The sequence below is a fragment of the Saccopteryx leptura genome, chromosome 12, assembly GCF_036850995.1.
Source record: "Saccopteryx leptura isolate mSacLep1 chromosome 12, mSacLep1_pri_phased_curated, whole genome shotgun sequence".
Classification (NCBI taxonomy): domain Eukaryota; kingdom Metazoa; phylum Chordata; class Mammalia; order Chiroptera; family Emballonuridae; genus Saccopteryx; species Saccopteryx leptura.
Window position 1 is genome coordinate 32,773,562 of NC_089514.1, and position 24,679 is coordinate 32,798,240.

The 24,679-nt window shown below is 35.7% G+C and overlaps 1 protein-coding gene across 3 annotated transcripts in view; it reads left to right on the forward strand.

Moving 5' to 3' along the window:
- Positions 1-24,479, forward strand: part of SGCE (sarcoglycan epsilon) — a 70,384-nt gene extending 45,905 nt beyond the window's left edge. The window contains exons 6-12 of one of the 3 annotated variants that reach the window (XM_066354176.1): positions 7,271-7,433; positions 10,097-10,308; positions 11,257-11,283; positions 12,008-12,196; positions 21,289-21,332; positions 22,216-22,250; positions 24,195-24,479. In XM_066354176.1, the coding sequence (XP_066210273.1) occupies positions 7,271-7,433; positions 10,097-10,308; positions 11,257-11,283; positions 12,008-12,196; positions 21,289-21,332; positions 22,216-22,250; positions 24,195-24,245 (721 nt within the window). In that variant the 3' untranslated portion in view covers positions 24,246-24,479. The remainder of the gene's footprint in view (positions 1-7,270; positions 7,434-10,096; positions 10,309-11,256; positions 11,284-12,007; positions 12,197-21,288; positions 21,333-22,215; positions 22,251-24,194) is intronic. The other 2 variants (XM_066354174.1, XM_066354175.1) reach the window with 2 other exon arrangements.
- Positions 24,480-24,679: the final 200 nt, after the last annotated feature.

Genomic DNA, 24,679 nt, shown 5'->3' on the forward strand with positions numbered 1-24,679 from the left:
AAATTAATTTTTAAAAATTTTATTGATTGATTTGACAGAGAGAGAGAGAGAAAGAGAAAGAAACAACAGTTTGTTCCATTTGTTTATGTATTCATTGGTTGCTCCTTCCGTGCCCTGACTGGGGATTGAACCTGCAACCTTGGCATGTCGGGACCTGCTTTAACAGATTTAGGTACCCAGGCAAGGCAAAAAGGAAGTTAATTAATTGGTTAATTAATTAAAAATTCAGCTATTGTTCACACTTCATTAGCATCCAGGCAAGGAATCAGATCATTTAAAAAATAGTGTGGTAGCCTGACAGTGGATAAAGTATCAACCCAGAATGCTGAGGTCACGGGTTCAAAACCACAAAGGCACTGGCCCTGAGTGTGGGCTTGTCAGCACGGGGTCACTGACTTGAGTGGGGGAATCATATACATGATCCCAGAGCTCACCGGCTTGAGCAAGGGGACACTGGCTCGGCGCTGGTCAAGGCACGTATGAGAAGCCATTAATGCACAACTAAAGTGAAACAACTACGAGTTGTTGCTCCTTACCCTCTCTCCCCTCCTGTCTCTCTCTGTGTGTCTCTCTCATTCTCTCTCAATAATAATAGTAATAAATGGTGGTACCTACCACAGCTGAGGTATTCACAGAGAAGAGGGCTCCTCCCCACATCAGGGATATCCCTAAAAGGGTTCGTAGAGGAGGTGAATGGAAGCCTGATCCGAGTTTAAAATATGAGTACAAATTAGGGGGCTCGAAGAAGGAGTCAGGGGCTTCTAGGCAGAGGGAAGAGCTTGGGCAAAAGCCTTCGGTAGGAGAGCATGTGGTGGATTTGGAAACAGCCTTCGTGTGGAAATGGAGGACTAGGAACCAGAGTGACAGTTACCAAGGAAGGAGTGCCCCAGCCACGTGAGGACTTGTGGACTAGGAAAAAATGTTTTGATTTTATCCTAGAGCATTAGGGACCTTTGCAGAAAATGGCTAACATTCAAGTTCTCATTTTAGCAGGTGGGCCTTCTGAGCCCACCACATGAAAGAACAGAGCAAACCCAAATGTCTCCCTTCTGTAACCAGGAACCCCCCCCCCCAAAACCAGAAAGGTCTGAGCCCGTGTGCCTACTCCCTCTTCTGAGAATCCTTTCCTTCTCCAGTGGGGAGGAGTAAGCAAGCAGTAGGACTGGAGTCCAGAAGGTGTTATTCTGTATTAGAGCCTTTGTTTAGTTTCATTTAATCTTTATTTTGTATCTTATTTCTTGATTGATGGACTGATCGCAAATATGCATGGGACAAAGAGGTGGGGAGGGCACAGAGACAGGAGGCCTGGTGTATTTAACTGCTCAGGAGCGCCCGGGAAATGTGTCCATATGAATACATGTAGACACTTTCTTCTCTAAACTGTCTTTTATCTCCTACTACACAAAATAAAAAATAAAATACATGCAGCACTTAGTTAGGTTTTAAAAAAAAATGCAATTTTTGGATCCATTTACCTGGCTATTGCTGGAAAAGGCAGAGCTGTTCTTTGTTCTTTTTTTTTTTTTTTAATCAATTTATTTGTTTTTATTAAATGAGAGGTGGGAAGGCAGTGGGACCGACACCCAAATGCCTCCAATTAGGCTCTACCTGTCAAGTCCCTACCAGGTGATGCTCTGCCCATCTGGGGCCGCTGCTCTGTTTCACATCAACAGAGCTATTTTAGCGCCTGAGGGAAGGCCACGGGGCCATCCTCAGTGCCCAGGGCCAATTTGCTCAAACCAATCAAGCCATGGCTGTGGGAGAAGAGAGAGAGAAGGGGGAAGAGTAGGGGTGGAGAAGCAGATGGTCACTTATTCTGTGTGCCCTGACTGGGAATCAAACCCAGGACATCCACATGCAGGGCCAATGCTCTACAACTGAGCCAATCGGCCAGGGCACAGAGTTTTAACTTGAAATTTTTACCCATTTCTCAGTTCTTCACATTGTCTGTATAAAGGCCTCAGTGAATCCTTTTTTCCTCAAGGGAAATTGAGTTGTTCAAATTGGAAGAAAAATAAGAACTAGGAGGAACAAGTTCTACCTAGTGTTTCCCGGTTGCTAAGATTCTGAGACTCCATGCTTTGATAACACTCTTGAGATTCTTGTACTTGATAATATGCTCCTACGTCAGTCTGTTTGCACATATTTGAAAGTTTGAAAACATATGGCTAAAATCATAAAGATAAAGATCATCCTTATAAAAAAATATTTAATTTCTGCATACCAAAAATGGAACTGAAAGGAAAGCAACAGATTATTAAAATGTAATTTTAGCATGTATAGCGTAGAGTTATTGTTATACATGGTCTCATGCAAAATTATTTTGAAAAAAAGGCCACATGTTGAAACTTACTGGTTCTACAAAAGACACAACATATATACATTTTACCTACACGGTAATTCCAGTATCTGCTTTTCTTGATCATAACATTTATAGTCTATTTGTATTTTATTTATTAAATTATTTATTTTTCCAGTTTTATTGAGATATAATTAACATATACAGTGTGTCCATAAAGTCATGGTGCACTTTTGACTGGTCACTGGAAAGCAACAAAAGATGATAGAAATGTGAAATCTGCACCAAATAAAAGGAAAACTCTCCCAGTTTCATACCTATTCAGTGCAGTTCGATGTGGATTCATGCACAGATTTTTTAGGGCTCCTCAGGTAGCTATCCCGTATAGCCTCTACAGACTCGTCACTGACTGATGGCCTACCAGAATGGGGTTTCTCCACCAAACTGCCGGTTTCCTTCAACTGCTTATCCCACCAACTAATGTTACTCCTATGTGGTGGCGGTTCATTATAAACGCACCGATATTCACGTTGCACTTTGGTCATGGATTCGAATTTAGCGAGCCATAGAATACACTGAACTTTCCTCTGTACCATCCACATCTTGACTGGCATGAGTGTGGGTTGCTCCGCTGTATACACGGTATTGCGTCATCATCTGTCCTTGCGCACATGCTGCTACAGCATCCTACAGAAACTGGGAGGGTCTTCCTTTTACTTGGTGCAGATTTCACATTTCTGTCGTCTTTTGTTGCTTTCCTGTGACCGGTCAAAAGTGCACCATGACTTAACGGACACACTGTATTGTATAAATTTAAGGTGTACAACATAATAATTTTATATATGTATATAAACTGTGAAATGATCAGCACAATAAGTTAACATCCATCACCACACATTGATACATCATTTTTTTTCTTGTGATAATTTTAAAGATTTAGTGACTTACAAATATACAATTGCTTGTGCTTTTAAACTGGTATAATGGTTTTTATTCATTTATTCATCAGATAGGTTCCCTGAGGACAGTGAAAAAGACTGGGTTCAAGGAGAACTATTAAGGGACTGTTGCCTCATTCCCTGTGGAAAGTGATGGTGACTAGAACTAGGGCTGTAGCAGAGGGATGAAACAAAGTGGACAGGTGTGTAGGAGAGTTCTTTCAGGGTAAATGTCAGAGACTAATGATGGATTGGCTATGTGGGAAGAAGGACAGAACTCCAAGATGATGGTGCTCAAGCATGTGGCCATGCCAATCACTGAGAGAGAAGAAGATAGAAGAAGGAACAGGTGGAGGTGGGGTGGGGTGATGATGAGCTCAGTTCAGAACATACTAAGTTTGTGAAGCTTCTGGATCATCCAAGTCGAGATGAAAGTAGTTTGGCAGTATGTGTCAACTGTCATAAAAATGTTTCCACTTCTAGGCATCTCTTCTAAGATAGTAACACTGAAGACTATGCGGAGATAGTCTTTACAATATTATTTATAACATCAAAAATATTGGAAACAGCTTACATGTCCAGCTCTAAAATAATTGCTTAATAAATCACGGGCACTTTAAAATTATATAGCCATAAAACTATAATTACCAAGACTGTACAATATAGAAAATGCTTATGATGCATTTAGTGAAAAGGGATACAAAATTACATTTTAGAGACAATTACAAGTAGGTTAAAATATATGCATTTGAAAAATATTCTGCAAAGTACATTGGAAAATGAAAATACTGTAGTTATCCTGGTAATATTAAGTAATTCTGTTTTTAGATCCCAAGTTTTATGTAGTGTTTTATATTGCTTTTCATTTTGAGAAAATAATAAACTTTTCAAAGCACCAAAAACACATATGCTTATGTCTACTTATGTTATCTTGAAGTGAATTAATTTAAAAATTATCAATTATTAATACAATTTAATGTCATGTTAAAACAGGACTATTGTAAGACATGTTTATTTTATTTCTATATTTACTAATATATTTCACAAGTATCAAAAATATGGTTTTTGCTAAGCAGTTAATAAGGGCATATAAATTGGCTTTATGTAACTTGTTTACGTGGAATGTGTTTAGATTTACAGGACATCCACATACTTTACCAATGGTTTCTCACATCTACTTTTGTTCTGAATTTTTAATTTGATCTGTAGTTTCAGTCTGTTATATACTTTTTGTCTCCCAAAGGCATTATAGTGTTTTCCTTAAGGTTCTTTCAAATGGATTTTAAGTCCAAATATACATTTCACATAAGAGCAACCAAATGATTAATGTAATTGTACTCTGGGGCACAGTTGTCATCTCAGGGTATGTATGACTTCATACTTACATTCACATAGCTTTGAATTTATGTACTGCACTTATATTAAATTTTTAAAAATAACAGCTTTATTGAGATACAGTTCACATACCATACAATTCACCTACTTAAAGTATACAAGTCAATGGGTTTTAGTTTATTCCAAAAGTTGTACAATCAATACCACAATCAATTTTAGAACATTGTCATTATCCCAACGCACCCTCCCACATCCATTAGCAGCCACTTGTCACCACCACCCCTCCAGCCCCAGGCAACCACTATTTACTTGCTGTCTCTATAATTTCGCCTATCCTGAACATTTCATATGAATAGAATTACACAATTTGTGGTCTTTTGTGGCTGGTTTCTTTCACTTACCATACTGTTTTCAGGGTCCATCCATGATGTAGCATGTATCAGTGCTTTTTTAGGGCTAATATTCTGTTATATTCTGTTATATAACTATTTAGTCTTTTATCAATGCATTTGATGAGCATTTGGATTGTTTTCACTTTTTGACTATTAGGAATAATGTTGCTGTAAACATTCATGCATCAACTTTTGTATAGACGTATTTTTGTTTCACTTAGGAGTGGAATTGCTGGTCACATGGTAACTGTATTTAACTTTTTTTTGAGGAATTACCAGACTGTTCTCCAAACCAGTTGCACTATTTTATATTCCCACCAGCAGAGTAAGAGAGTTCCAGTTTCTTCACATTCTTGCTGGCACTTCCTATTATCTGTTTTTTCCCTTAAAATGGGTGTGAAGTGGTATGTCATTGTGGGGTTTTTTTCCCATTGATTGAGAGAGTGAGAGCAAGAGTGAATGAGAGAGACGCATCGACTCGTTCCACTTCATTGTTCCATTTAGTTGTGTACTCATTGATTGCTTCTCATATGTGCCTTGACCCAGGATTGAATCCGTGCCCTCAGCTCATTGGGACAATGCTCTTTACACTGAGCAGCTCGGCCAAGGCCTCTCATTGTAGTTTTGATTTCTCTTTTGCTAATGGCTCATGATGTTGAACATCTTTTTATGCTCTTATCGAACATTTGTATTATCTTCTTTGGAGAAATGTTTATTCAGATCCTTCGCCATTTTAAATTGGATTGTTTGTCTTTTGTTATTGAGTTATAAGAGTCCTTTATGTAGAGGGAATATAAGTCCCCTTAGAGCTATAATTTGCAGATATTTTCTCCCATTTCATGGATTTCCTTTTTACTTTCTTGAAGTGTGTCCTTTGAAACACAAAGTTTTTAATTTTGATAAGTACAATTTATTTTTTTCAATTATTGCTGGAACTTTCAGTGTCATTTCTAAGAATCCAAGGTCACAAAGGTTTATACCGGTTTTCTTCTCAGAGTTTAATAGTTTTAGCTCTTGCACTTAAGTCTTTGTCTAATTTGAGTTAATTTTTTTATATGATGTGAGGTAGGGGTCCACCTTCATTTTTTTTACATCTGGAAAAGTCTGGTTGTCCCAGTACCATATGTTGTAAAGACTGTTCTTTCCCCCATTAAATTGTCTTGGCACCTGTGACAAATTTCAGTTTACTAAATGTAAGAGTTTATTTCTGGACTTTTGATTCTATTGTGTTGATCTACACTTCTATCCTAATGCTAGTACCATGTGGTCTTAATTACTTTAGCTTTGTAGTAAGCTCTGAAATTCATAATTGTGAGGCTTCCAACTTTTTCAAGATTTTTTTTTTGTGTGTGGCTATTTTGAGTCATTGGATTTCCATATACATTTTAGGATCAGTTGTCAATTTCTGCAATGAAGAGAGCTGAATTTTAATGGATTTATCTTATTTCATAAGTACCTATAGCATTGTCATTAGGAAAAGAAATAATATTTAATTTAGAGTAATTTCTGAATTTTCTTTTTTCTTTTGAAAGATCTATATGACATTTCTACCCTTTCAAGCTGCTCTAATATTATTTAAATGCTATTATTGTCTTCTTTTTTATTGTGACTCAACTATTGATCAATTAAGTGGGATGATTTCCCCTAATTGGTAAGATACACTCCCAGAAAATAAATTTTGTTTGCCTAGTTTATGTTTAACAAACAATAGTTTTTATCTTATATTCACTTCTTAGATAAGTTTGAGAGACCTTGCGATGATAAGTCGAACAGTAGAGGTCTGTGCAGTTGTCTAATAGAACGGTTGGGGAAAATAGCTAAGCTTCCCTAAAGCTTCGTACCTCCAGGGGTATAATTCCACAATCTTATTCAAATGAATTCAAAGGAAGATTTATTACTAATAATTATTTATTATATTAGTGAATATGTTTTTTTCTAAACAACTTACTTTGAGAATAATTTTTAAATGTAAGTAACCTAACAAATATAGTAATCAGAATAGGACACATAATTATTTTGAATTAAAATAAGTAGGATGAAAGTATGTTTTGTTTTGTTTTTTAGAAATTAACATAGAATTGAAAGTGTCTGGTGTGCCAAAGCACTCAGTAAATATTGGTTGAATAAAGGAAAAGATGAAAGGAAGCCCCTCCATGAATCACCTCTTCTAAAACCCGGCCCTTACCTTAGGGATGATTCTAGATAATCCCTCAATTCAAAAGGATAAAGCCTGCTTTCAGGGTAGATTGTTTTTTAGTGTTTTCAATTTTCTTAAAGGATAACCTAAGAGTTTCACATTTTTACAGCGTTTATGTCATGGTTGGTGCAGATGTCCCGTTTTCTTCTTGTTTACGAGAAGTTGAAAATCCACAGAATCAATTGAGATGCAGTCAAGAAATGGAGCCTGTAATCACATGCGATAAAAAATTTCGTACTCAATTTTACATTGACTGGTGCAAAATTTCGTTGGTGAGTTTGAATTATAGATATACAATACATACATATATATATATATATATTTTTTTTTTTTTTGCAAATGTAATTAGAAGTGATGTGGCAGGAGATAACATTTGACTAAAACCTGAATTGCTTTTAGGAACAAATCCTGGGTTTACTTTGTTGACTTTTAAGTAATTGGCAAGCTCATTGAGAGTGTATCCATTTGGGAAAGAGTATCCCCACTTTTGTTCTCAGTCTACTCTTGATTGGATGCTGGGCTGGATTAGCTTGGCAGGTGGTCCAAACACTCACCCTGGGCATCCAGGTGGCTGCTAACTCCGGGTAGACGATGGGGTCAGTGTGACATGTGGGAAAGGTCTCAGATAGGTTACCACTACCCCACTCTGAAAGGAGAGACCTGAGTACAGTCATAAACCTGAATTACAGCAATATTGTGCTCTAATTCAGTGTCCTAGAAACTCAAATTGTAGGGCAAGCTCAAGGAATAAGGAAGTAATGCCAAATGAGGCAAGTCTTACCCATAGCCCTGTAAATATCAAATATTTCTTTCTTAGCAACTTTTTATTTCTTTTTTATTGAATTTACTGGGGTAACACTGATGAGCATAATTATACAGGTTTCAAGCACCCAATTCCACAACACATCTCTGAACACTGGATTGTGTGTTCACCACCCCCAAGAAAGCCAGTCAGAGAAAGACACATACCATATAATTTGACTTACATGCGGCATCTAATGAACAAAATGCACTAACAAGCCAAATAAAGGCAGACTCGAAACAACTTCTTAACTCAGTGCTAAAAGACTTAGTAAAATGGGGGTAAGGTTTCATATAGATGTAAGATACATATATTTACATATATGCATATATATGTAATGTCCTATATAAAATGTATATTGTATTTTCTGCTCCTGCTTTCTGGAAGATAGGAAATTTGTTTTACCTCTTTAGGGACCTTTAGATTTAACTTCTGTCAACTCTTGATGATTGGCAGTGACTGAATGAGATCTAAGTTTAAAGCTGACATTTGAGCAGAGTCACTGACACATAAACACAACTGTCACTTCACGTCTTAGAGGACCAGCTGCAGGCCACTTTCCTGGACCCACTAGGGGAGAATTTAGCACCTGTGCCCCTGGGCTCTGGCCTCTTCTTTCCATGTCACTTGTGTCTTAGGAAAGTAATGCTTTTTCTTTGCCTTCTTAAATCAAGTAAAATGATTAAGATGGCGTGGTTTGTGAATTAGAGATAAATGTTGAAATGACAGAGCCCAGGATGGCAGTCATGGTGCGAATCGTACAAGGGTCTGAAAGACTTGAGCGGCTGCACTCCTAATTTAAATAGATGCCTCTATTTAAGTAGGCTGCACTCCTCATTTAAATAGATGCCTCTAACCAGAGTCGGTAGACAGCGGCCCTGGCAGTGCCCTTTCCTTGTGTTTGTGCTGAAACATGTGTGTGTTTAGAAATATTATCTAATGTTAAAGGTTTAAAAATAACAAGCTTTGAAGATTTTAATTTTGGCTGTAAGACTTTAGAAATAGAAAGGTTAGGAATTTTTGTTGTTTATTTTCCATGCATTTATTTATATGTTACATCTAACCACAGAAGATTTTAGGAGGCTTAAGTGAAAGAATCAATGAGTAAACATGATAAATGAAATATGAAAGAAATGGCAAAGTAGGACCTAAATTTTACACCCCCCCCCCAAAGTAAGCCAAAGTGTAAGTTTGACAACAAGAGTGCTAACATCCAGGATTAAAAAAGGAAATTCATCAGTTATTTCATTCTCATTCTGAAAGGAGGCAAACATGAATTTCTGGGCAGAAAGTAAGGTTTTTACTAGCACCGCATTGTTAACAAAATTCTTCAAGTGAAGCTTTTGAGGACAGAATACTGAGAAATGCCCCAAATAATTCTTACCAACTTTTTGTTAGGGAGGAGGTAAGGAACAAATGTAGTAACAAATTTCATATGACTCTTTTGTAGTGGTTTTAAAGAAACCCTTAGCATGACTAAATGTAACTTAGTGAAAACAATGCAGTTAATATAGAGGTAAATTAATATAGTATCAATGTGCAGTTTTTGATGCTGGGGTAGAATTTAGTAAAATGATGATAATTAGTTGGGTTACATGTTCCTCAAACTACCTTTCCAAAAAATCTGTTTTCGTCAACTGGATGCCAGAAAGATCAAAGTTGTAATCATTGAGAAACTGCCTCTCGTTTTTTTCTCTTTTCTCCTTTGCTCACCTTGGAAACCACACCCGCATACCTGGTTATCAGCAGGTTTATGGTTTGTCAACATCGACACTAGAGGTTTGTCATTAGGAAATAAGATATTTACATAGTAGGGTGAAGGACTTCTGTTCTGGAGAAAGGAAACTAGAAAAACACAATTACATTCACACATTTATTATGTATCTATCCAGGCATGTTTTTATACAGAGTGAGAAGGACACAGAAAGTAGGCCAACATAAAGCCTCCAACTGACTACTTTTATTCATTACTTCCTAGCTCCCATCCAAAATCGCAAGTTCAAGGTAATAAAGTAATTAGCAAAGATGGTTTCTTAGTAATTTGTCAAAGAATGTTTTGATATGTGTAGATCTTAAAATTGTATAATGTTTGCAGCTGTTAATTTGATTTGTAATTGTCTTCTTTTGTATCAGGTTGATAAAACAAAGCAAGTGTCCACCTATCAGGAAGTGATTCGTGGAGAGGGGATTTTACCTGATGGTGGAGAGTACAAACCCCCTTCTGATTCTTTGAAAAGCAGAGACTATTACACGGATTTCCTAATTACACTGGCTGTGCCCTCGGCAGTCGCATTGGTCCTTTTTCTAATACTTGCTTATATCATGTGCTGCCGACGGGAAGGAGTGTGAGTACTTTCAAACACTAATAAAAAAAATTATAGAGTCTGCTAAGATAACAACATATAAGATTCCATTAAAAGCCAAGTTTTATTTAAGTCCTAAAATACTTTGTAAATGAATTGAAATTGTGTTTAAGTCAAACTACAGTATTTTGCTCCTGTAAAAATGAATTAAAATAGTTTGGAGTCTAAAAAATCAATTTAGGGGAATATAATTACTTTATTCAAAAATTATTAAGGTTAGCTGTAAATTCATGCTGGCAAAAACAGTCCCAACAAAAACTAAGGCTGGATATTTTGGTTATACAAGCTACCTTTTGTAAGCAGAGACCTGGGAATCTATTGAAATGGTAATTGCACGTTAACTAAATAAATTGTCTTAGTTTGATCAAGAGTGATGGTCAGAATTCTTAAAATTGTTCTGTTGTCAAACAGGGTGACAATCTAAATGTTTAAATATGTATATACCCATATATATATATAAACTTAGGATTAAATTAATGAAAATGAGTCTATAATTTTGAGTAATGAATATTCAGATCATGACTAGTTAGTACTTTCAGGACATCTGTGTCAATTAAAATACTCTCCCAAGATTATTTGGAAGTCAGGATAACAAAAGTCAAGAGTAAAAATTAATAAAGCAGCAAGTAACAAATCCTTCCATTTTTACATGTAGCCTGATTTCATCATGTCGTAGAATTTATTTCCGAGAGCTTGATTCTTAATCTCCTTTTTTTAATTTCATTTTTCTGTATGTTTCTCATCAGTATTCCATCTCTGTATGTATACTCATCCAAGCAATGCTCTAAACCTGGCGGCCATGCTGCCTGGTGGCATTTAATAGTGACAGTGTCAGCATTTCCACATCATGCCAGATCCCATGAGCATATAGTCTAAATGTGTCAAATATCAATGCTATTATTTAATTCATAAATTTTGTTTTGTTTCTAGGGAAAAGAGAAACATGCAAACACCAGAGTAAGTGTCTTCTTTCCTGTTATTTTCTTTATCATTCTTTTCCATTTCTCAGTTGCTCATCATGCTTCTTACATGTGTGTCATGCTTTTTTTTAATTTGTCATCTTTCATAGTTTATTTCATAAATGTGAAAGCTGCTTTCTAAATAGAGATATTTAGAAGGGGTTGAAACTAAAAATAAAAAAAAAGGTTTGAAAACTAAGATTATACAGATAAAAGCTAAACCTAAAATATTTCAGATTCAGAATATTAACTTGCCATTTATATTATGTGATTTCCCAATCTGCATTTCTATAAACCAGAGAACAGATGAAAAGACCTTTCATACACGTTTTCCTGAATCTACAGTAAAAACCTACCATAAAATGAAACTTCTGTGAGTATTTATAAATGCCCTATCAGAAGCAATAATATAAAAGCTCTGGTAGTTTAATCTTAATCGTAGAAATTAAATAGAATGCTAGTTCATTACTTAGGGCTGTATTAACACAATGCTTTATAGCTTAGTTGAATGAAAGACACATTTAATTAAAAATTAGTTTATAGTTTTCAATTTTTCTATGTTGGAAGTATATGAAATGTATCCTTTTATGAGATAACTTGTAGAAAGCCCACGGTGCAATAATGTCCTCCTGTTTAAATAAAAATAAAAAAAATTTTATATTGATGATCTACTGGGATAAAATATGATTTTAAATACGTCATTTTATTTCTTTTTGACCTAGCATTCAACTGGTCCATCATAGTGCTATTCAGAAATCTACCAAAGAACTTCGTGACATGTCCAAGAATAGAGAGATAGCATGGCCTCTGTCAACGCTGCCTGTGTTTCACCCTGTGACAGGGGAAATCATACCTCCTCTACACGCAGACAATTATGAGAGCACTAATATGCCATTGATGCAGACGCAGCAGTAAGTATCCATTTGGGACAGTGAGTATTAATATGCCTAAGTCTAGTTAACGTGTATAAAGACTAGAGCTTTTCATTGTGGTGCTTGTGTTTGTTTGTGTGTGTGTTTGTTTCTAACGAAGAGAAAATGCCAGAAGGACGTTGATAGTATAGATGCCAGCCCCACTGTGCTGACCCAAATGAACAGAATTGCTTTTACGGAATGGTATTGTGTTTTTCTTCAATAATCCAAACAAGATGACATTTACTTTAATATTTAAGAAATTGACAGGGCTAATAAAATAACAATTGTGAAAAGAGAAGCATTTCCTAAAGCACGACAAATTGATTACTTTTTAGAGCTATTAGAATTATTTGGTTCTGCTAACCTCTTATGTTATTACCACAGACCAGTTTAATCTACATTTCTTTGTGTGTGTGATCTGCTTGTATATCAAAACAAGTAGCTCCAATTTTGGCTATAAACACAGTTTGTTCGTGCAAACCTTCCCTGCTGCATTAGGACTATGGCCAGAAAGCCTGCAAAGGTAGGTATCGGGGAGGAGTTGAGGCAAAATCTTGTTACTCTTTAGAACACCATGTTATGTGCCTCAATCAATTTTGATATAAATGAATTGTGGATAAAACTGTCATTTATTTTTTAAGAACATGGAACTTTTTTTCTTCTTTTAACTGTATGTTAAAAAGGTTTAAATTCGGTTTCCCCAAGGAAGGTCCAAGTTTGACTTTGAGAGCCTCTCCTTCTTCCCTTCTGCAAATAGAATGGACATATAAAAAACTTTCCCTCCCACATGCACACATAAGGGTAACCTCTTATTGATTCAGGATTTATCTGGGAGCCATACTGGGTGCAAACATTTTCCCATTGTCAGGCTTATTTAATAACCATGTAAAATGCATGTGTTCATTCAAAAATTAAACAGTAATTACTAAGAGTAATATATAGACAGTCAGACGCAATAAATTTGTCCAAAACATTTTGGAACCCTAAAACTATTGTATTTTCCCAAATTCTTCTAACATCATTTACTTAGTATTGAACAGGTATGGTATGTGCATGTGTGTGTACTTGATTCAAATCCTATTTACAATAGGGAAAATTGTGTAATTTAAAATTTGAGTTTTGGAGGCCTTAATATTCTATCAGAGATGTAAATATCAGAGTCTTACAAAGTTGAGCAGTTCTGGATGGAAGAGATGGCTTTCTGTGTTCTCTGATTATTTAGTAAATCATCATCCCTTCAGCAGGATTAGATACTAATAACTAAGATTAGTAAAATCTCAGTAATATTGTAATAGTTCACAATTTAACAATCTCTCCTGCTTTCTTTAGATGAAAATTATGGACAGCCTTATCATTCATTTTCATAATGAAAAGAGTTAAAGAATTCTTTAAGGCTACCAAGAGTGCTAGTGAAATGTTGATGTATGTTCTCAAAAACTGAAATGGTCAAACACACTTGAGAAACAGGTTTGTTTTTAGTTTTTTTAACTCAGAAGAGGTCTCAGGGCCGTTAGTGTGTTGGTATGTTTTGTGAATCCATGGGTCACAGGTCAGAAAATGTAACTCTTTAAAGAAGACAGTTTGGAAAATGCTTCTATGATAATGTAGCAATACTATCACATTTTAGAATAGAAAAGTATTTGTGATGAATAGGAGAACTTGAATGTTTGTAAATCAGTAAGACTATTACTGGTGAAGTTGAAGGGAGGGGAAAAAAGTTTCATTATTATTTAGCTATCCTTTCAACTATATATATTGAGCATAAGAATAGCTCCTCGAAAGTAATTTTGATTTCTTGTGGTTAGGATTTTGCAATGGTGCCACTTATATACAAACAAAATAAAATTTTCTATGTAGTTTACAACCAAATGCATCTTCCTGGTCTTTTCATAGCCCTATAAAGACTGTCATTTTGTCAATCACATCTCTGTATTTGTAAATGCAGTCGGTTATTTTATTGAACTTGTAACAGTTTTGCCGTATGTGTATTTTTAAGTCCAGAAAACCTTATTATTCTGATTTCTGCTAATGGAAAAACTCCATTAACTAGTACTTCTAGATAAATAGGGTGCATAGATAATTGATGATGTTCACAATGATTATTCTGAGGCACTGCAAGATCATCAAGTGTGTCTAACTCATCAGACGAAAATTAAATTACATTTGGTGTAGTTTCATTGTTGAGTGTATATTATCTTTCTCTTATTCTTGGAAATGGATAAAATGTGCATGGTCTCTATGGTTACTCCGTATAAACTAGAATGTGTGATTAACCTCATTTTCTAACCATGCTAGATAATAGGAAATTTATTGTAACAGGGTTGTCACAGCTGTCCTTTATATAAATTCAGCTTTTACTCCTTACCTTAAAATCATAGCTCTATCTTTAAAGTTCTATGTTGGTACCAAGTACACACATATATAAATATTTTGGTCATTTGAATCTAACTGAATTTTTAACATTAAAATGAGATATTGGATGAGGAATTATAGTATTTGATAACTAGTTTTATGCTTGGGTAATGCCACCTGGTATTTATTAATTAACCCTTCCTAAAAGGGGCATGCATTTCATCTTTACATATTCATACTAACTGTACTGAATTTATCACTCAGAAATAACTTGGGTAGCTACTGGATTTTCTGTTTATTCTTCAGACTCGATACCAGAAATATTCAAACATAAGGATGTGGATAAACGTTTATGCTGGCTTCTAGGCAAGACTCAAGAAAATTCAGAGCCACATAGAAACTTATTTGGGTCTTTTAAACAAGTTAATCCAGAAGGTATAGGGAAGCTCATAACATTGTTAAGTATAGAAAACTCATAGTTGTGCAATGAGGGGTTGTCACAGTTATTTATCAATTCCATAGTTACATTATATTTGGGTTTTTTTTTTATTAGAATGCTTCGTAAGACTCCAGACTGACACCATAAATTAGGCAGCAACGAGTGTTTCATTATTTGCAGATGATTAAATTGAGACACAATAAAAGATAAAGCTAATCTCAGAACCGAGATTAGATTATTTACCTAGTTTGGCAAATCCGGGGTAGATCTGTGGTCACTGACCTCAGGAGATCAGGAGGTTCTCTGAGTCAGGTCACAGGCAAGGTGAGGGAACTGGAGAGGAAACACATGCCCTGAAAGGACGGGTTTCATTGGTCCTCCGTCTCAGTTTACGGCGACAGAACAAACAGGCTGTTAAAATGTCACATAGTAGAGAAATGGAAGGGGAATTTAATGTTTGCTAATGTAGTTATTATTTAATCAACTTATTATTTGGGAATTGTTTTGGAGATTAAAAAAATATATTGCAAAGATAATACAGAGAGTTCCAGATAACCCATACAGTATTTTATTATATATATTTGTTTCAACTGAAAAACCAACACTGGAGCTTTTCTTCCCCCTAGATTTCACTAGTTGTTTCCCTAATCTCCTTCTTCTGTTCCAGGATTCTGTCTAGAACACAGTAATCATCATGTATATTAGTCTTCTCTGGTCTGGACAGTGTCCTCCACTTTCCTTATTTCTACCAACCATGACAATCTTAAGGAGCACTACACACATATTCTGTGAAATGTCCCCCATCTCCTAGTATAGCCAGGGTTTCTGCATCTATACTGAACCAGTTTTTAATCTTTGTAGTGCAGTGACTAAATGTCATCACATTATAAAGCAATTCTTTAAAAAAGTAAATTTTGCTTTGCCCAAAAAATCATTGTTGTGACTAGAGGTTGTATTTCTGACCAAAGATTTAACATCAACAATATATTACAGATTTGACTGACGTACCACAAAGATAAAGCTTTCTAATAATTTAAATCAAATCATTTTTAAGTAAATCAATCTCCAAATTCAAAAAATTTTAAGTCCTATAGTGAATGTTGAGCGATAGCCTAGCCTGGTCGTCCCAAACCAAGTCGAAGGTCACTTTCACCTGTGGAGCTGTTACTCCTTAATACTGATCTCAGGGACCTCCTAGGGATTTGGGACCTGTGGAGCAGAAAAAAGGTTGAGAATCCCTGACTTAAACACTCAGAAAACCCGGGTCTGGGGATTCAGAAAGCCAGATGGGTATTTCTGTTGGGGTTGGAGTTAGGGAAAGGACTGTTATTTATGATCTTCCACCACATGGAGTTTTAAAAGTGGAATCAGTTGCTTCTAATTATTCTTGAGGGCTATGTGCAAAAGAAAAGTGTGAAGAGGGCAATCCAGCACACTATCTAGAGTGTTGGGGCTGTTTGTGGATTTGTGCTTATCGGCCACTAGACTTTTCAGACCTCCTTAAGCTGCCTGAGAGTGGGGTGGAGAGGGGAGATGTGCATGCTGATTAGAAAACAATGCCTAACCAGAAATGCTAAACCTGGAAAAGCTAGAAACCTTGGGAAATTATACTCATTTGGCAATTTTGTGGCAGGCGTTGTTACTCGAGGATGCCTGATATTCCGTTTTCTAAAAAAATAACTTTTTCTTAAATTTGTAATATTTTACATGGTCTTTTAGAAGGTAGATCTACCTCATCATTATTCTTATACCAACATCAGTATCTATCAGTTTTTTTCTGAGTGGGAGGCGTCTTCATGCAGGATTGAATGTAATGCATGATAGGGAGAAATGCCCAAACATTTTCGAGGAAGATTTTAATTGGCTCTACCAAAATTTTCCTTATTTATTATACAAAACATAATACCTAATCCATGGTAGTTGGGTCTCCCGCATAACAGGAGATAGGTTGTGCTTATTAATCTTTTGCAAATTAACAAGTATAAAAGTAGAATTAAGTTTTCTTGATTAAAGATATTTTGTAACTACAGTAATCAGTTTAGCTTTTATTGGAAGTATTTTTCCATTTTTCTTCCCTTTGATAATAAAAAGAACTAACTTTATGATAAAATTCCATAAACAAAAATTAGCTTTTAATAAAAGTTAAAGTTAGTTGAAGAGAATGTTTCAGGGGACCAAGATAACTATTTCCTGTTGACAAGAATTGTTAACTGGCCAAGGATATTTTGGAGCCATTAACTTTTTAAAAAATTCAATAAATATACACTTAAAGCAGTAAATGCAGTTTCTGTTCCATGGGTTTTGTTTCTATAGGTTTGTACTGCATCATTTAAGAGCTGTGGTAGTCTTGCTTTTGGCTTTATACAAGCAGTAGAAAAATTAAGAGAAAGAAATGAATGTCTTCTTTCTCCTTTATGCATTGATTTTAGTTAAAATTAGATTTTGAAGTTAAAAATTATGGTGATTCCATTGTCTTTTGTGTCCTCCTTCTGTAATCTACATAATGGTCTGGTCCTTTAGTAAAAGTTCTAGGGTTCAAATCAGCAAGGTGTGGACAATGTCAATTTTGCTGAAATAACTGGGAAATTTCAAAAATATATTACTACGTCTTATAGTTAAATGACTTCATGCTAATTCAAAAGAGAAGTGTTTTGTATTCCATACAACCAAACTGTCATTTATTTTCAACTCTGGCACAAATTATGTAGCTTTATACAAACCACTTAACCTTTCTTTGCTTTTCAGTCTTCAAGAAAATACGAATATAATGTTTGATCATCATCAACCTTACTCATAGAATTACAATTCTACAGGATATTCAAGAATGTCAAATTACCTTAAAACAGTTGTACGAATAATAAATAATTGTGTACTCCCCGCAAATCACTTATTTATTAATTTGCAAGTTATTACTTTTGCCTTCTTAAAGGATGAAGTTTGTGCAATGGCTAATTTACATAATTTTCTATTTAAATGCATGTAATTAATGGTAGTAAAATTAGAAAATAACTCATGCTAACAATTTAGAGAATTAGAGTTTTCTTAAGTCTTTTTTCTACATAATGCAGTTTATACATAATAATCGGTCAGTTAGTCTATTAATAACTCAATTAGTCTAAAGAGTTTTATGACTTCATAAAGGTCCTTTCTTTGAAGGATTATAGGAATCCTCTTTGTAGTCAGCCTCCACTCTCCTGTATAATTGCCTTTAGCAGTCTGCTTTCACCAGAGAGGAAATGCTTCCATTTTCTGAGTTCTCTGCTGCTTAACTATAGCAGAGTTTGTGGTAGGCATTGTGCATTGTCCCAGAATGCCTAAAGCGGTGCTCTTAGAGGATACCTCTCTTCAACTCTTACACGGAACACACACTTCAAATATGCTCAACAGAGATACAGTAACTCTTTTAACATTCACAGGTTCACATGTAGTCACACATTTGGGCGACCACAAAATCAGAACTGTCTGTGCACACTTTGGAGACTGGGGACGTTGAATCTCGCCATATTTTTACAGAATGCCTTTGGCATACTTTCATATAACTCATCTGAGTTTCAGTTGAAGCTGCCAGCAGTGCATGCACATTGTTTAAACTTAACCAACTGGGACAGGCACTGCAGATACTCTTAAGTCTCCAAACCAGTGTAATATACACCGGTGCTTTCCCATATGTCATCTCCAGATTTCTTGCTAGTTTGTGTATGGCACTTTCTCCACCAACCATTTCTCTTCAAACCCAGTTAAGTCCATTGCTCTGTAGAAAGTTTAGCAGTGCCACAGAAGAGGGTAAAAACGAAGGCTAGAAAAGAAATGACGGTGTACATTGATGTTGATCAGTGTTTCTCAAATTATGTTCCACGGAAGGGTAAGTTGGGCTGACCAATGGGAGAATGGATTCCAACAACTTTATTTAAATATTGATTTTGAATTTTTATATCCTTGATATATGGCTTCTAAAGGGCTTTCTTTGTTCTCCTTGGTATTTTCATTTTGTCAAAATATATTGGTTTAATCTATTAATAGGCTAGGTAGATGTTTCCTAGAGATACAGGAAATGAGGAAGTGGGTGGGGACTAATATAACTAATGTTACATTAGTTTCTAATGTAGAAAAGACCCAAATTAGTTTTAGCTGAAAAGTTAAAATAAAACTCATACACTCCCCACCAATGTGTATGAAATTGGATTTTTACTTTTGTGGGAAAGATTAATCTTTTTACTTTCATCATCAAAACCCTAAATACATTGTTGGAAATGGAAAGAATAAACAAACCAAATATAAAAAAAGTTTTAAAAAGCCTCCCTGAGACCACACAAGGATAAGAAGGGCTGATAGTTAATAATAAAAAGGAATGTAATTATTGAGATGAATTATTAAATAACGTCCCCAAATTGAATTAGAATTGATTATTTCCTTAATATATTCAATGGAACTGAATTTTCTATTAAATCACTCGTAGTAACATTCCTATAGATTAATTTAATAAAAGTTTAAATAGTATTTAACTAGGACGTACTGTTTTCCACTTTAGATTCTTGTATTTGGAACACATTCGCTGGCTGAAATGATTTTAGATCAATGGTTTTCGAACTCCGCTTCTTGGAGATTTCTTAGAAATGCCCCAGGGCCCCCGCATGGGGGGCATAGAGGAAACACAGCAGGAAGGATTCCCAGCTCCCTTGTTTCAACTGGGGCAACCTCATGATTATCTCTTTTGTACATCAAGAGTTCTGCTGAGGATTTCAATGAAAAGGAATTCCATTGCTGAAGAGAGAGAGAGGGGAAAAAAAAACTTTGAAAATCCCTGGCTTGGATTAAACCCTACTCTGTAGCAAGGGGCTAACTCCTAGAATTTCTTCCACACAAAAGCTAAATTGTACTTTTCTGTAAACCAACTTTAATATCAGCATTTTAAACTAAATGGGTATATGTGAGTGTTAATAAACAACGTACATTATGTGAATATCTGTACGTATCTTCACTTTTGCATGTATTCATTCAAATATTATTTATCCCATGTTTATTGGCAGGGTTGCTAACAAAACAGGATGGTTCTTACAGTTAAGGCACTTTGGGCAATTAAACGTGTGAGGGGAAACAATGACAGGCAGCGTGGGAAGCATGCTAAATGGTAACCTGTTTGGGGCGGTGCTTAGAGAGTGAGGAGGCATAGAAGGGGTGGTACTTGAAAGCTTATATTTTAATTAAAAATCATAATAGGTTAAAATGTAGTTAACAAACAAACATTTAGTTAACATTCCTGTGGGATATTTTTAAATTCTAAGAGTAATATGGGCTCACTGTTAAAAGACTTTGAGTTGAAGTTATAAGGACAAGTGGCAGCTAGTTGGGTACAAGACATGGCAGTGGGCCATGGTGGTGGTGGTTCTGTTCTGGGCGGTCCGAGAAGCCTCCACGCAGGGACCAGATATTGATGATCTTCTGGGACACGCCAAAAAACCTGGAAACTTAGTAGGTATAAGAAAATAAGAATATGTGTGTTATTTGAATGATACAATCAGATGTGTGGCTTAGAAGGTCATCTGACAGCAGTGTGCGCAGTGGATTGCAAGGGAGCGGAGTGGCCGTGAGGAAGCACTTCAGCTCAGTTGCAAAGATCCAGGTGAGAGATGACGATAGCTTCTACCAAGTCAGCTGCGGATTTGGGGAAAAGGGTATCAGATTAAGAAAAACTGAGGAGAATCATCAAGAGTCCTAGGTGACTGGAGGCAAGGATCAAAGGAGAGGGAAGGGTCAGTGATGACTTCTCCATTTTGACCCATGCAGTTGGGTGGATGGCAACTGTCATTGCTCAGCGTAGGAATAGAGGAGCGCTGGTTAGCATAGTGAATGAAGATGGTTATATATTTTGTTCTATGAGAGCATGTCAGTGTGATCTAAACCTGGATCTGAAAGTGTGCAGGTTACAGACACAAGGCCTGGAGCCCCTGTGTTCACATCTCTATCTGCCACTGCCTAGTTATATAGTCTTGGACCTCAAAGCCTGTTTTTTCATCTGTAAACTAAGGAAAATAACAAACCCACTTCCTAGAGTTTGTTGTGAGGTAGAATACAGCATGTAATAGCAGCTCCATGAATGTTACCAATATTGTTGTTATTTATCGTCTGCAGACCTCATTTTCCTCATCCATAAACTCATGGTGGTGGGCTGCGTGCTGGATTAGATGATTTTTAGGGTCCTTTCTCACTGTAAATTTTTTCATTCTAATTATGTCAGCGTTGTTTACATGTGTGTATGCAAACACAGTTTTACTAAAAAATGTTAATCATTTCTTTCTAGGAACTTGCCACATCAGACTCAGATTCCTCAACAGCAGACTACAGGTGAGTGCTACATAAATGGATGTACCAATACGTTGATATTTATGCATGAAGTTAATAGATTAAAAGATAATTATGGTACTATATAATTTATGAAGCTTTTACTGTACTAAGTAAGGCGAAACAATTGTGTCTTTCCTTAATCAGAGTTAGAACTTCAGAATAATAGCTTAGATTATTGTGTGGATTGGCATCAGAGTGATAAACACAGAGTAAATGATCTTAGAGCACAAGCATCGATGGAGGTCCTGTCTAATTAAGGAAGATTGAATAAAACCCCTTCCTTCAGCGAAGCTCCCTATTCTTTGCCTTGGTATGAAAGAGTCTTAGCTTAGATGCTTCCAGGATTTGTCTCAGTAAGTGAGCAGCTTGAAACTGACTCTTACAAAAGGAAACCATTGTGACTAATCACAGAGGCTTCAGGGGGATAAATGAGAAATGGTTGGCCTGTTCTAATGCCACTTAAAAAAGCTGTTATAATATGACCAATGACAAGATGGCGGACAATTCTCCCTGGACTATTCTGTGTCTGTAAGACTTGCTTTCTTTAAGTTTATTTCTTTCAAGTGTCCCTAAAAAATTTCCACAGCCAATTATTTCATTCATCTCAGTACTGAGTAGATAACTTATTCATGATTGTCTTCTAATTAGTGGTTGATTTCTAGTTCTAATTGCCAGGCAACCAGTAATGCCTTTTTAGCTCCTTTGGAAGATTAAGAGAAAATTTAAAAATGTAAGTTGGATGTGGAATTCTGAGTATGAATAATGGTATTGTGGGAGGGAAACTATTAAGTATGTCTCTTAAAAACTTTAGGCACATATAGAAACGTATTGGTTATTTTCATTCAAAAATTATCTTCTCTATTACTGCTTTCGGGAATTTAAGGAGATTTTCGTTTGACAACTTTTCAAAGATTTGAGGCAAGTATAATGAAGTTGTTCATCAGATTTTAATTACAAGCTAACATTTATCAGAATTTCCCCCACAATTTTGAGTACTTATTTTAATTAAATGCTAACATGTTTCAGCAAGACTGTTCAATATATTGATGTAAGCATTCAGGAGATTGATGATGGAACAAACTTTGTTATAAATATGTTATCTAAGGAGCAAAGAAAGAAGTGAATCCCCACTACCTCTAATGTCGTACCTTTTATTTTTTAAAGAGGAAAAATTTTAAAGAATATTTCTACAATGGAAATGCTAAAACCTCTTCTTTTTACTCATAGACTTTCATCTTTCTTAAGATGGCTTTCCTCTGATTCTTAATTATGTCAAGCAAGGAGTAAGTAGTAGGGAGACATTTTCTGGCAAAATAGATATATTTTTTGAGTATTTTAAAAATCCAGATTTTACTTATTCCCTCATTGAGGATATTCAGGAGATTTACTTGATGGTTATATATTAGATTTTTAGCAAGTAGACTTACTAGCATACTTCATTTTAGTAATAGGCAGCATGTCCAATTACAAGAACAAATTTATGTCTAAGTAAATGTGGTAAGAGCCAAAGGAGTTCCCTAGGGGTATTTCAGGTTTAAACTATTTTTTAAATTATTTTTCTAAAACAGGTTTTGGGGAGCAGGCATTTTGCTTCAGTGAAGAAAGCTTTGATCTCCTTTTTAGTTAATAGCCTGTTACTTTCTTGTTTTCTTGTATTTTTCTGTAATTTGGAGCATATTATTGACTAAAGTGCACTATTTTCTCATGGTTGTTTTCTTCCTTTATTTTGTTTTCGGTGATTCTTCAGAGGATCTAAGTGCTAAGAGAGAGAGAGAGAGAGAGAGAGCAAGGCCACGCTAGCATTTTTTTTATAATTGTGATAGATTGTTGTGTTTCTGCCTCTGATAAATGAAAAATCAAATAGAGTCATGTCTCCTAGAGAGAAGAGCTCAGTGGACAGGTTACATTGTTTATTCCCATTCCATTCATTTGAATGAAAAAATAAAGCTTGTTTCTCAGTATCTAAGTTCTTTTCTGCCCCTACACGTGCATGGATTCAGCGCTGTGGATGTATTTTCCTGGGTGCAACACCTTTTCTGTTCCTCACCCTGGTCATCCTAGTACAACAAAGATGCAACTAGATTTGTGCGTGCTTATCATGAAATAATTTATTTTTCCCAAGTGCTTCAGAGCACTATGCTACTATGCTGAGTGTCACTGTTTTCTTTTTCTTTTTTTAATTAAATGTCATGGGGTGACAGTGGTGAATAACACTACACAGTTTTCGTTGGGACAGTAACTTGAGCACAAGGTCTGTCTCTTGGATACCCAGTCATTTCATTTGTAGCTTCCTATATGGAATTTGTCAGGGGAGAGTATATTTTGAAGTTTATTGTAGTTAGTTAGTTGTTTTCTTTCAAATGGTCATCAGAAGTTTCAGAAATGAACTAGCTGAGAGCTATGTAATCCTGACTTAAGCACTAGCTGGGATAATGGAGCAGTTAAAAGCTGACAAATAGCACTCACTTTTGGAGGAGGCCCAGGCCATTAGAACCAATGTCCCTTCTGGTTTTCTCAATTTTTCTCAGCCCTTCCCCACCACCGTGATATTTTCTAAAATACCACTATTAAAAGGCACAGTCGTACATCCTGCCATCAGCCACATTCTTCCTGCTTATTATGGGAGGCATTTTCAGACCGTGCCTTTTGAAAAACACAGAACATTATAGCTTTGGCCCAAGAAGGAGAGGACTACATGGGAACTTTTTCTTTTTAACCAATTTTTTTCAACCAAAATCCACAAGAATGATTTTAAATTGTGTTAGGAAGATAGAAAAATCACTCCTTGCTATAATATGTTTTGCTCAAAATCTGCAAGTGTTCGTGCCCTCATGCATGCCCATGTTCATTCTCACACTGCAGGTAAATGGTATCCCTGAAGAGAGAAAACTGACCGAAGCAATGAATTTATAATCAGACAATATAGCCGGTATAGCTTATTTTTTCTTTCTTCCCATAATGCATGAGCTTTTCTGACATACAGTGTGCATGTCGGCAGTATTAAATATGTACCAAATAATACTATATAACTCTCATTTTACTAATGTATTTCTTTTGTACTTAAAGCCTTTTTGACAATTTGTAAAACACTGATAACTTTATATTTGTTACAATAAAAAAAGTGATCTTTAAAATAAATATTATTAATGAAGCCTAACGCCTGGTGAAATTTACTTGAGAAAGTATTCAATTGCCTCCTATATTGTAGGAAGCTTTTGTTGCTAAGAAACAGGTTCATGTGTTCATTCTTCATCCAACAAGATTCTATTAAGCATTTCCTGTAAATGTATAAAATGTCCATGCTCAGTGTTCTAAGTAAGCACCCCACTTAAATAATACTTGTGCCT